This window comes from Lissotriton vulgaris, chromosome 1_1 (genome assembly GCF_964263255.1).
Source record: "Lissotriton vulgaris chromosome 1_1, aLisVul1.2, whole genome shotgun sequence".
NCBI lineage: Eukaryota > Metazoa > Chordata > Amphibia > Caudata > Salamandridae > Lissotriton > Lissotriton vulgaris.
In genome coordinates this window covers 468326969-468341380 of record NC_141685.1, presented here as the reverse complement: position 1 = coordinate 468341380, position 14412 = coordinate 468326969, and the positions used below count along the sequence as shown (strand labels likewise).

General features: G+C 46.4%; 1 protein-coding gene across 1 annotated transcript in view; it reads left to right on the top strand.

Annotated features, from left to right (window-relative positions):
* The window catches only part of SLC35D1 (solute carrier family 35 member D1), a 104498-nt gene that overhangs the window by 68241 nt on the left and 21845 nt on the right, over nt 1-14412 (top strand). The window contains exon 9 of the mRNA XM_086953839.1: nt 12644-12711. Coding sequence (XP_086809965.1) covers nt 12644-12711 — 68 coding nt within the window. The remainder of the gene's footprint in view (nt 1-12643; nt 12712-14412) is intronic.

Here is a 14412-nt window from a genome sequence, read left to right as displayed (position 1 = left end):
AAATTCATCGGTCCCACAGTGGATCAAAGGTCGAGTACGGATAGGAGATTTGGACGCTATACTTTGCCGCTCCATCGCTCTCTGCAGACAGCACTTTAAACCAGCGAGCGCTCTCTCCCCTTTCATCTTCACTCAAAGGACATGCGAGTTCCCACATCTTAAATCTGTATAAAAACAATTGTTATTCAAAGAAAGACATTAATTTACATGATTTAATCTTTTTGAAGTGTTCTCTGGGATAAAAATACCATTGGTGGTTCAATATTCAATCGGTGCGTTTATCAAATGTTTATTTTATTGCTCTACAATGGATACAAAGCTGGTTCAATTGCACGCAAAGTAAAACTTAATTGAGAAAGCAGAGATGAAAGGGGAGGATGCTCGCTGGTTTCTCTTGCCCTACCCATTCTTCAGTTCCATTCCACCATTGGACCTCCCTTCCTTTTGTTTTTTTCTTCTTTTCTGCTCCCCTGCCATCGCACAAGCGGGACCTTCCAGGCTCTTACTAACTTTGTGCTTTGCATGCTACGCACTGGGTAAAAGGGAACTTTGGTGCAGTGTTCATGTTCAAATAGCCTGTGGCTGAACACCTCCGTAATTTACTTTTTATGCCCCCTGATTAGTTAATTAAATACTACTAGTTTTGTGTTTTCCCTCATTACAGCAAATTATAAACCCCTGGCTACAGTATGAATGCAGCTCACTATAAAGAGAGCCTGGGTGCCTCATTTTGTGACAGAGTTTATCATGATTATATTGTACACTATTCCGGTGTGGTGGGACTGGCTAACTCACTCCATTGTGGTCTATGAAGATGAGCATCCAGACGCCCTGTGCAGCTGCCTGTTCATTTTCACTACACCCTGGCACCGGCTAACTCTCTCTCTATCCCCTCCCACCTCCCTCTTTTCCCCTTTCATCGTTATCGTATCTCTTCTACTCGAATCTTAGCACCTACACATTCCAAAAGGACAGGCGAGTGCTTACATACACATAAAAGGCATATAATATTTATAGTTTAATATCTACAAGGTTGCTAACAGGACAGTATGCATACAATATTCAGGTAAGTGCTCGTCCGTGTGTGCTCTTCCTATTGGCTTGTGCAGTGTTGTAATTGCGGCGCTTGGGGGCACTTTACATGTGCACAAATTCCATCTTTCCTCTTTCTTTTAAAAGCACTACTCCTACCACCCCTGTTTTCCACTGTTTTCTCTCCATCCCCTTTCCTTTCCTTCCTATCTATCTAGCGCCCTCACTCTTGCGCCCTCACTCTATCTATCGATCGTCCTCACTCTATTTATCTATCACCCTCATTCTATTGCCCTCTATCAATCTATGTATCGATCTATCTATCGATCGAGATATCTATAGCCCCCTCTCTATCTATAGCCCCCTCTCTATCTATAGCCCCCTCTCTATCTATAGCCCCCTCTCTATCTATGGCCCCCTCTCTATCTATGGCCCCCTCTCTATCTATGGTCCCCTCTCTATCTATGGCCCCCTCTCTATCTATGGCCCCCTCTCTATCTATGGCCCCCTCTCTATCTATGGCCCCCTCTCTATCTATGGCCCCCTCTCCATCTATGGCCCCCTCTCTATCGATAGCCCCCCTCTATCTATATATCGCTCCCTCTATCTATATATCGCTCCCCTCTATCTATATATCGCTCCCCTCTATCTATATATCGCTCCCCTCTATCTATATATCGCTCCCCTCTATCAATATATCGCTCCCCTCTATCTATATATCGCTCCCCTCTATCTATATATCGCTCCTCTCTATCTATCGCCCCCTCTATCTATTGCACCACCACAGCATCACTCAGCACCACCAAAGCATCACTCAGCACCACCACAGCATCACTCAGGGGCACCAGAACATCACTATGCGTCACCACAGCATCAATCAGTGCAACCATTCATCAACAACTGGTTCAAATATGTTCTCTCAATGTTTCAAGATTTATTACAAATGTCACAAAAAGATGTTAATATTTCACTTCTGTTCTTGGATTTTCGTCAAAATAAAATACACTGAACATAAACTTCACAAAAGTTATTTACAAAAGTTAAATCTATTGCCATTATAAATTACAATAACTTTTATTTAAGTATGAATTATTAAAAAAAACTAAAAGCCATTGTTATTTGTAATATCAATACATCTAAGTCACGTAAATACAACATATTGTATTACAAATGCTATTGGTGTCACATTTGCGAAAGTTAAAACTATTGGCATTGTAAATGACAAAGCTATTAATTTGTAACAGAAGAGGGGTACAAAGTTTCCCGATGTGAGTGAAGAGGAAAAGTGTGTGCCCTACACACACTTGTCCTCTTCACTCACATTGGGGAACTTTGTACCCCTCTTGTGTTACTAGTCTTTTGGACATGTACACTAGACCCCGTTAAATATCGTCCATTCTTGGTTTCCCCTTGTTGTTGATAAAGCTATTAATTTAACTATTTTCAAAACCAACCAATAAATAAAGAAATTGTCATTTACAATACCAATAGCTTTCCTAATGTGAGACCTTTGCATTGCAAATGCTTGTTTAAGAATGCTGCTTGATTACTTCAATAAAAAATCACCTTACTCTTGCTTTGTCTGCTCAGACTCTTCGGGTGCAACATGTCCTCTGGTGTCTAAATGCATTCCACTTTCCAAGTATTTTATTAGACCATTTGATTGTTCATATTTTTATTTATTTTTTGGAGGGGTTTATAAACCACTACTCATCGCTTTACTTGGACATGTGTGAGGATGTGTTAAAGAACATCATAGTCCCAATGCTGAAACTGGGATGGCAACCACTTAATCTTACTGCAGCTATAAAGGGTGCAGGAACAAATCTACCTTCAATGTGACCCTAAGTAAGTGGTGTAATGGATCTCGAGTCCTGGCTGCCAGGGTGGAGATTTTGCCATCCTTGAGCTTCTGGCTCGGTAGGACCTGAAATGCAATTGATGTAGGCAATCGTGGGAAAGGACGATTATTTAGATGCCTAGTAGGAGGGGGAAGTTTTGAAAGATTTTCTGAATTTGAGGTAGTAGTTTCCCAATCTCATGAAGGACCAGAAATTCTAAAGTGAGGAATCTGAAAAGGGAAGGAATTGACCACGTTATCTCCTATGCCCGAACTGGTGATTCTGCACTTAGCTTTATTGGAAGACCTGTGGCTTCTGGTTCTTTGGGAAAGCGAACCGTTTACAAGGTGGTGCAGTGCACAGCCATTTAGTGCCTTGTGTAAGAGGCAAAAACTTTTCAAGGCACATTTTCTTTTACTGGAAGCCAATAGATGCATTTGAAGGCAGGGGCGATGTGGTTTTGCTGTCCAGGCAAACACCAGCTTTGTACTGATCATGTTTTCGTAATGTGTGCAAATACATATTTGTTCTGAAGTTTTGGAATCTAATTGTGTTATTAAATGGCCTACTCCATTTAATACAGTTATAGAGGAGGTTATTTTAAGTCCTGTTGTATCCAACACCTGTAGCCTTTACCATGGGACTATATAATCACAAATCTTATTGTTGTCCCTGCTAATGTAGAAACTTTTCAGATGTTTGAGGCACTTGCACAAATGGAATGTTACAATATGACTCTTTTCCAATGCATGGAATGTACTCAATAATGTACGTATCTTACATTATAGCCCCATAGAAAGTAGATTAATGTCAACCTATGGGATAGCACTAGTGTGATTGATAAGGACAGTCCTCATAGTCTCGTATGGATTATTACAGCCAGAGTTATCAAAAATGTTATTCCTTTGGTAGGCGATCGGTTGTGATCAGTCAATTCCCAAATCAAGTTTTTTTCAAGTTTGTCTGAAAGTGGGGCCAAGTATTTTCTACTGAAGTGCTGTCAAGAAAAGCATCATTGGCTCTTTAGGCCATCCAAAGACGGAAATGATTTATTAGTGAGTCCCAGACATGCTCTTTTAATTTCTACCATGGCTGTTCTCGGGGGCAAATTTGAATGTTATCACTGGGTTCAGTGCAGCACTCTGAAACAGGATGTCAGTGGCGTAATAAAGCTGGGCTGTAGGCATAAAGCAGAACAGCCCCTCTCATGCATAATTTACTCGCAGTGGTCACAGGAAGAAGCTTTCAGTTCTAGAGCCTCTGGCATGTCCATTTGCTTTTTGTTTTGTTAGAGTAAACACCATGCAATTCCTGCCAGAATCCATTTTGGGCCAATAACCTATGTTACACTGTGAGGAGCAGCTCGTCGGAGGCTTCTTTAGGCTTGTAGATTGCGCCACCAAAAGAGACTATGTTTAAGATGTAGCGGGTGGATTCATTGACGCGACAAACCATCTGCTATTAATAACAATCTCCCAGGCAACAAGAAATAATTAATGTTACCCTGAAACCTTTCATTGCCACAACCAATAGAATGTCAGTTAAACGACAACAGCCCAATCTTTAATTCTCCAAACCCCTTTGCGTCACTCTTTGGAGATGCAAGTAAAACATAAGCTACTCCCAGATTATTTTTGTATTGGCAATCCGTACGCTCTCCAGATAGTGATCCTGTTTAACTCCCCTGTCCAGTTCTTCCTATTACTTTGAATGGGGAGACGAAGATGATGTTAAATAAATTGGCAAAATATGGAGACAACCTAGTGATGGGGACTGTTGCCAGCATCCATATGTAAAATAAAAATGTATTTCAAAAGTTCCACGGGAAATGAATGACCTGGGTTATGCCTGGCGACTTTTTAAAGAATTGCCATGTGTTTTGGACATTGATAACTAGGGGAACAACTTATTCTAGGGGGTAGGGAGCAATATTTGAAGATGGGTATGTGATTCGTGAGGAAAGTAAATTAGAGGGTTGTACTCAGAACATTGAGTGGATGCAAGCCATGCCAACTGATAACCGTAAGGTGCAAGACGCAGTATTGCTACAAGAATAATGAAACTGTTCCAGGCCTTGGTAAAGCTCCAATGAACCAGTTTCAGGAACATTTAGAGTGGTGTTCTCGTCTGCACGCCCCTACTCATTAGCTATATAGCATCTCTGCCCCGTTCTTCTATTTTCTACAGTTCAAAAGGATGCAGGAATGGGCTGCTTCTGTTCTCACTTTTTTTACGGGATTCCTACTTTTTTTGTCCCATCTTTTCCTGTAGGGCATATTATCTGTGAGACTTTTACTTGGCTTAAAACAAATTAAACACTTTCCATGCATCCTTCCTGTAAAGCTTGCATGATTCCTGCCAAATCTGAAGACTTGTTGTAGTCGGCCCAAATTGCTAGGCTCCACCTACACCTGAAGTTTAAAAGTGATGTTTCTGGGTCTGAATTACTTTTTTCCTCCTCAGTAAATATTTTCTGCATTTTCACAAGCAACTAAGCAGCCATGTTCTGTTCAAAGTTGTAGGGTGTCACAAGGTCTTATCCCCTGTGTCTAAATTGGTTGTTTAGTTTTAGGGTTCTTTTCATAGCAACATCTTTTTCTTCATTCGTATGGAAACTGGAAAAGAATATTCAGAGAGTGACGCACAGAGTACACTACAAGTCCACTGGTCCTCTTTTCCTTCTTCCATGTCTGCTTTCCTCTGACTTGTTTGCAACAAAGTACCATTAACAGGGTCCTCCATTCTCTTGACATCTGAAATCAGCAGATGCCCTTGGAAATGTCTTACAGTTTGGTTGGTTGGCTAAAGTCCTGTATGTATTTCTACCAACTACTCTGTTACACGTTACTCTCCAGAAACATGTGTCCCAACAGCCTAGAGATGATCCTCCTTGCCCTCTTTTGGTAAACCTGAATTTGGTATTGTTGCCGCACCGCACACCCTTTTTTGCCAAACTCCAGGAGCTTCCTTTGTTCCTACAGCTGTAATTGCTCGTTGTCCACCCCTGCTTACCTTTGCTGAACTTAGGAATCTGCTTCCTGTGAAAACGAAGGCATCAATTTCTACAATAAAAAATTAGCTCGCTATCACGCCAAGAATTTTCAATTCTATTAAGGACACGGAGGCGAGGATTATGCTTTTCTTTCTTTAATATGCTACACACAGCAGCCAATGAAATTTAAGTTGTACCAAAACAAACTACATTTCCCATGATGCTAAACACACATCACTTCCTGTAATAGTCCATAAAACCTGGTCACTCCCGGATATCCTCCTCTTTCTTTGCTCCGAACATAAGTCCATAAATAACTGAAGTCCAACATAACCGCCTCCAACGTGGAAGAACAGCCAACAGGAAAGAATTCCTTAACCAGAGATGTACTCAATCCATCTTCTCCGAATCTGGAAGAATGAGAAAAAATAATGCCCGTAAAATCTGTAAAACAGACCATAAACATGGGTGGGCAAATATTACAATGCATGTAATACAACCGGGTGGGATAATCCTCGCATCCGTGTCCTTAATAGAATTGAAAATTCTTGGCGCGATAGCTAGCTAATTTTTTATTCTATTACAGAACCGGAGGCTTCGTATTATGCTAGTTTAACGCTCTTGAAACACCACAGAGGAAATATCACCCACCAGTTTATAGTAAAACTGTTTGAACGTGGATTCAGAAGACCAATCAGCTGAATGCATTATATCCTGAATGGTACATCCCAACATAAAACTTTTAGACGCCATGGCGCCCCAAACAGAATGTGCACCAAACACCTGAGTATCAATGCCAGCCTCCAGCATGATAAATTTCAACCACCTGGCTATAGTAGCCGCAGTAACAGGTCTGCAAGGCTTCTGTAATGCAATCAATAATTGCGAAACACCCAGAGGTCTTACATTTTTTGTACATTCTTCGTATGCTTTAAGGCATTGAACCACACAAAGTTTAGTATTGCTAGGAAAAGCATAATAATCAACACATCGAGACATAGTCTTAGTTCTAGCCATTATATTTAAGGAAACCCCTTCAGGGGTGAATACTCTACCCGTAATATCCAGGGCCTTCACGTCTGAAGAACGTCGACAAGCCGGAAGACAGAGTAACATAGCGAGTTTAGCTTTCTGGATAAAAGATCATTATGAGGCGAATTCGCGAGAAAATCGAGCACCTTAGAGACATCCCACAAGGACGTATACTTGGGCTTAGGCGGATTCGCAACTCGAATCCCCTTCAAAAGTTTACAGACCATAGGATCCATACCTACCGGTGTACCATTGATCTGAGAATGGCCCGCCGAAATCGCGGAGCGGAAGTTATTAACAACGATAAGCTAACCCCTCCAATGCTTTCGAGGAAAGAAAATTTATGATACAGGGTAGTCCTGCCCCCAAGGGATCCACGTGTTCCACGCACCAACGAACCCAGCCTTTCCAAGCGGAAGTATACCGCTTTCTGGTGGAGGGAGCCCAGGCTTGATCAATGAAGGCTGAAGCTTGTTCCGAAAACTCTGGCATTTGCCAACGTTTCCTGAAAGTCTCCAGGCCATCAGTGTTAGATGCCTGACAGGGAGAGATGCACCCGATGGTACTGAGGGCCCTGGAGCAGCGTCTGAGAATCCGGGATCCTCCTGGGAAGGTCGCAGCACAGTTCCAGAAGGCTCGGGAACCACGGCTGCGACTTCCAAACGGGAGTCACTAAAATAAACTCCGCCCTCTGACGCAGAACCCGAGAGTACAATCGGGGAATCAGAATGAAGGGGGAAACGCATAATTCAGTGACTGAGACCAGTCCTGAGAAAAGGCATCCGTCGCTAGAGCCAACGGATCCGGTCTCCGACTGAAGAACAGAGACATCTGTCGATTCAGGCGGGACGCGAAAAGATTGATCAGACACGTTCCCCAAATCTTTTGTAACCAGTGCACCACCTTCGGGTTGAGTTGCCAATCGCTGTAATCTTTCAGGTGGCGTGAGTGCCAATCCGCCACCACATTCGACTGACCCGGGATGTACTCCACCGTGACAGAAATCTGGTGGTTCAGACAGTAATGCCAAAAATCCTTTGCTATTTCGACCAACATGGAGGATCTTGTACCCCCTAGTTTGTTGATGTAGCGCACCGCCGATATGTTGTCCATCCTTAGGAAGATGCAACAAGACACCTTCTTGGGTGCTAGGGTTCTGACTGCAAACGAACCGGCGAGCAGTTTATGTGCAGCTCTAGCTCCTGCAGAGTCCACCTGCCGCCGGTGGAAATACTTCCACAACGCGCTCCCCAGCCCCAACGGCTGGCATCGGACTCTGACGATTTCCGGAACGGAGCCGAAGACGGCTTGACCGTTCCAAGCCTCCACGTGGCCTAACCACCATTGGAGTTCCTGCCGAACCTCAGACGACAGAGGAACTAGATCCGTATAGGAGAGACCCTCCTGCAGGTGCCGAATCTTCAACCTCTGAAGGGCCCGATAATGCAGGGGCCCTGGAAATATTGCTTGCACGGAAGATGCCAGGTGACCCACCACTCTGGCAATCGCTCGCAACGTCACCGTCTGTCTGGACAATAGGACGCGCAATTCCTTCTGAATGTCGCGCAGTTTCGACCGCGGGAGACTGAACTGAGCCTTTTGTGAGTCTATGACAAAGCCCAGAAATTCTGTCTTCTGGGTTGGGCAGAGAACCGACTTCTTCTCGTTGACGACAACCTAGATTTTGCAGCGTAGCAATGGTCAAGCGCAGGTGCTGAGAAGCTATATCCTGCGTCTGTGCCATGATCAGGATGTCGTCTAAGTACACTATCATACGGAGCCCTTGCTCCCTGAGATATGCAATCACCGGTTTTAACACCTTGGTGAAGCACCAAGGAGCCGATGAGAGACCGAAAGGCAGGACCAAATACTCGTATCATTGGTGTCTCCACTGAAACTGTAGAAACCTCCGATGGGGAGGAAAAATCGGAACGGATAGGTAGGCGTCCTTCAGGTCCAAACGGACCATCCAGTCCCCCTGTTTCAACAGATCCGTCAAAAGATGGATGCCCTCCATCTTGAAGTGCTTGTAAACTAAGAACTGGTTGAAGGTTTTTAAATTGAGTACCAACCTGTAACCTCCACCTTTCTTCTGTACTAGAAAAATATTGCTGCAGAAACCGCGAGGGCCCGGGTCGCAGCGTGCTATCGCGCGTTTCCGCAGCAATTCTCCTATTTCTGAAACGATAAAAACTTCTTCTGCTTGGGAAAAAAACAACTGTCTGGGAAAAACATCCTGAACGGGGACCTGAAAGAAATGCAGATGAAAACCTTGAACAGTCTCTAGGACCCAGGCGTCCTGAGATAACTGAACCCAATTGTGAATGAAATGATAAGTGCGACCCCCCCCAAAGGCAACGGGTAAGGATCTGGAGCACTCGCCTCCTGATTCTGAGGCCTGGAAGCTGCCACGGTAAGAACCCTTGTTGAACCGTCTCTTGTTGAACCGCCTCTTGTTGAACCGCTGCCTGGTAGGGTAGAAGGTTCCCCCTCTGGTGGAATCCCACTCTCCTCTACCACGTCCAAAATCACCTCTGTGGGGGCCTTGGAATTGCTGACAGCCAAACGAACGTCCCCGGCCTCGTCCGGCCCTGTGAAAAACACCAGTTTGCAGGGCATGCTTGATACCGCATTGAGCCTTATCCAAAGTGGTAAAAGTACCGACGTACTTCGCCACATCCTTCACAAAACGGCCGCTGAACAGGTTGCCATCCGCCAAGGGCCCTGGTTCTGCGGTGGCAAGTTCAGTGAGATTAGTGTCCATCCTCATGAGAAGGGACTTGCGTCGTTCAGTTGAAATTGCACAGTTTGCATTGCCCAAAAGGCAAATGGCCCTTTGAGTCCAGCCCGCCAACACATGCGGGTCCATGGCCGAGTTGGATTCCTGGGCCTCTAAAGCCATTTCCAGGATCTTGGCCAGAGGGCCGACCACGTCCAGGAGTTTGTCCTGGCAGCCCCTCCATGCGCGGTCTATACCCTTCTTAGGGTCCTTCGCGAACTTCTTAAGGAAAGTTAACATACTAGGATCAATATCAGGAGTCTCCGCCACCTTGTCTGATATGTCTGGATGCGGGCACTCCGAGCGCAATCTATTTCTGACCTCCTTGTCGAAGCTCCTGCGGAGATTATCATGAATATAGGCTGCGACCTCTGGCGCTGGAAGCCAGTCAGAAGAGCGTGGGTGGACAATATCTGCCGGATCAAAGGTAAAGGGTGTGGACAGAGACAGAGAAGAATCTACATTCTTGGACTTCTTTGTCCGTTTTCTGGGGGGAGATTCATCAGAAGTATCAGTAGTAGTAGTAGTAGTGTCCGTGTCGGTATCTGTGCCCTGTACCTGGAATTTCTTACCTGAGTCTGGAGCAGGCAAAGAGGACATAGAATAGGAATGAGGCCAAGCCTCCGAAGGCGCCTGAGAGGCAGCAGCGTCCTTCTTTGCGGAATCAGCTGAGGTAAAACCACGCATTTTCGCAAACTTCTCCAGTTGCCTAGTGATTGGCTTCAGAGCACTAGCCAAAGCCTGCTGAACAGTTCCTGGAACTGCCTTCTCCAGGTCCTTGTTGACGGAATCTTGGACAGAAGCGCGTCCAGAGCCTCAACAATCTTTTCTTCAACAGAAGGGGAAACCACTTCCTCAGCATAGAGATTCTCCTCATCATATGTCACCCAGTCCTCCATGCTGGCACCAAACTTGTACATAGACTTGCTCATAGAGAAGGCAAGAATAAATCAGAGGAGTAAAACAGGGGGGAGCCAACCCACAGCACAAGTGTGTGTGTGTGTGTGTATGTATATATATATATATATATATATATATATATATATATAATATATCCAGGTACCTAGCTCCTCAGCCAAAGGCTGTATAAAGTTGTTGCAGCCCACAGGCGTAAAGTGGAGCCAAAGTCTCTTCAATAGAATAATAAAGTCCAAAGAGGTGTGCACCCTCTAGGCCCAGCAGTTATTTCAGCCATCAAGGTGCCAATGATCTTCCCCCGGTGGAAGGCAGCACCAAAGACCCTAAAACTACCAAACAAAGGGCAGTAGCGACGTGTGTAGCGCAATCCTACCAAAAACAAGCCCAATTGGGCTACACACGTCGAAACTACCTAAAGGCTCCGAGCGACTAAGGCCAATGAGGGGGGCCACGCGCTCTCAATATTGGAAAAAAAACCTCGCCGTCGGCGAGTCGGTACCGTGCCCAGTCGTCAAAGTAGAATCACACTCAAGTGGCACCTGCCGCGCTCCCAGCGTGAGCCAGATAAAAGCAAAAGCCCCTCAGGAGTCAGTACGAGCAAGCGCCGCTCCTGAAACACGCACGCGGCGTCCGGGTGCACTCTCGTCCCCCGCAGGGAAAGCAAGCGCGATCGCACCCAGCAGACGCTAACAGCGATGCTAAAAGATACACTGAAGTCACCAATACAGCGCGCCGCAGCGTGAGCATAAACAAAACACCCAAAGGGACAATCGTGCCGAAATACAAGGCAATAAGACAATGCTTACAATATAGAGATATAAGAATATCAGTAAATGGCACTTAACTGGCTGCGTGAGCAGCAAAGAAAGAGGAGGATATCCGGGAGTGACCAGGTCTTATGGACTATTACAGGAAGTGATGTGTGTTTAGCATCATGGGAAATGTAGTTTGTTTTGGTACAACTTAAATTTCATTGGCTGCTGTGTGTAGCATATTCAAGAAAGAGAAGCATAATACGATGCCTCCGGTCCTGTAATAGAATTAGCATGGTTCTTTGCTGTTATTGGTATAAGAACTCATGGCTTTACTGCTGGGCTTATGCAAATATCCCAAATGTCTTGCTGGCCTACCTAGTTAGTGTCCTAATATTAATGATTAATGTAGTGAGTTTGGAAATCTTAATATAAAATCTTAGTTCTGGTTTTACTACCTCTCCTAATGGGTGTGGAGACGTTTTCTTGGTGGAAAAAGAGGCACTTTGATGATTTTACCCAATTGCATATTGGTATTAGATAACCACCAAGCCACGTGGGGCAGAGTGCTCTGGCCATAATTTCAATACTATATCAGGAATGTATTTTATGCACCAAAATACTATTTTCGTTGGTACTTTGCCAAACAGTAACATTTCTGTGAAGCTTCCAGTTTAGGGGGAAAATGTTTTATAAAACAAAATTTGTATCCACAAGAGATACAATTTAAAGTAACCGTTGACTGGAATGGTAAATGCCCAAGAACTGTTATATTCAGCGTATGAAACATTTCACCAATCTGCTGTGTTGAGCATTTTAATTGGAAGCTGCCACATAAGGGGTCGAAAGAGTATTCGAAGTGATCAAGTTTAAATGGAATTGTCCTTGCATTATCTGTTGTAGTTGGGATTCGTGCTGACCTCTAACTTTAAGTTTGGTTTCACTTTTTAAAAATGTGTTGATTCATCATCAGACTGGCCCAGGCCCAGTTCTCCTGTGCTGCTGCATTGCTCTGCTTCCTCACTATTTTCCTGAGTGCTTTCTCCTGCTTCCTCTCATTTTTCTGAGTTCTTTCTCCTCCCTCGTTTTTCACTGCTTTTTCCTGCTTTTGCCCTGCTTTTAGGGCTTTCTCCTGCTTTTGCCTCCTTTTTTTTTTTTTTACTGTTTTCGCCTTGAAGCAACAAAAACTCCAGCGCCTTGAGACCCTCACGGGTGATTTGCTGCACTTTAGAAATCATTTTTGATTAAGACAGAAAACCTTTTAATCTGTTAGTAAACCTGTTTGTTTATTTTTTAGGCTATGGAATACAAAGGTTGGACAGATATGGTATTTGTAGTGCAGTTCACATTGTCCTGTATCATGGGGTAAGTATGATCCCTTAATCCTGTATTAATGCACTACGAGTTTTCCTCTCCCAACACATTTTCTTCTTAACAGTTGAACCAGGGGGCGTGGCTTGGACGCCGATCGGGATGGCGGCGTGAGCTCGCAGCTCCGCGCGGAATCCCGCTAATTCTCCTGTTTTCGATACCCTAGGCGACCCGGAGACGACGCTCCTGCCCTCTGAAGTGTAAGGGGACAGCCGGGCACGATCGGAGAACCGCTGGGGGACTGCTGGCCCCAAGGAGACCGAGTCGAAGAGGCGGCCGAGGTGTTGCCGAGGGTGCGAAGAAAATGGCGGCGAGGAGGTCGGACGGCCCCGAACTTCAGCCCTGAGCCAAGTTGTCGCCGACTGGCAAGAGATCCTGCAATCGGCTGATCGAGGCACTAGGATCGGCGGTGCTGTGTCCTGAGACCAGGGGACGCTGACTTGCCTCGCCCGGACCTGGGGGACCCTCGCTGGCCGCCGCCCTAAGACTCATCCTTCCCCCCTCAGGCATCCGAGGGGGTCGGCTGAACGGAGTTCGTCAAACTGGTCATTGCTCCTGAGGGCACCGGTGGCGACATTGCACTGCCCGGTACCAGGGGGCTGGCACTGAACTACGAGCACCGACACAAAACGGGCTCCTGGACCTGTGACGCAGCACCCTGGAATGGCGGCGACCGGAGGGCCGATGGCCGAGGAACGCGCTGAGGGGGACCCGGCGACATCAACTCGGCTGGGTGAGATTCCCTCCCCGGAGCTGGGCCAAGAACAGCGGCTGAACCGGCGTTTGGATGCCATACTCGATGCGATCACCTCGACCAAGGAGGCATTGCACCAAGACATCGCCCAAGTGGCCACGGGCCTGGGGCTGTTACGCGCAGATCACGCGAAGCTGGCGGACAGGGTCAAGGACCATGACCAACTGTTGCTGGACCTGAAGCCATCGGTGGTGACCGCGGAGCACAGGATTACGGACATATTGGCCCGGCTGGACTCGCTGGAGCGACGGGCGGAGGATGCCGAAGGCCGCAATAGACGGAACAACGTGCGGGTCGTAGGCCTGCCGGAACGGATTGAGGGGAGGATGCGGTGGCCTATATGGAGAACTGGTTCCGCACTGTGGTAGCGCCGGAGGGGCTTACTCCTTCGTTTCACTCTGGAGCGAGCCCACCAGGTACCTGCTCGCCCACCGGGGCTTGGCCGCCCCCCCCCGACCGATGGTGGTGCGGCTCCTCCACTACAAGGACCGGGATCTCCTCATCCAGCGGGCCAGGATGTCGGGCCCTTATGAGGTGGAGAACAGTAAGGTTCCGATCTTCCCGGACTACACTCAAGCGGTCCAGAAGAACAGGGCATCGTTCCTAGCGGTGAAGAAGGAGCTCAGGGAGGAAGGCATCCAGTACTCCTTGCTCTACCCGGCTAAGCTGCGGATCATAATGGATGGCACTACGCACTTTTTTCAGACTCCGGATGAAGTTTGGCAATGGCTGGAGTCGTATAGAGCGGGGACGGACAGATCGCATAAAAGTAGGCGAGACCAACCCAAGCAGCCCCGGGTGAGGCAATCGCAGCGCATCAGATCTCGCAACAGGCGCCAGCGGGAGAAACGGGAGGCTCAAATGGCGGCGGAGAAGAGGGATGCACTCGCAGCGACGGCGGCCATTACGGGGTCGCAACAGACTAGTGAACTGGCTGAATC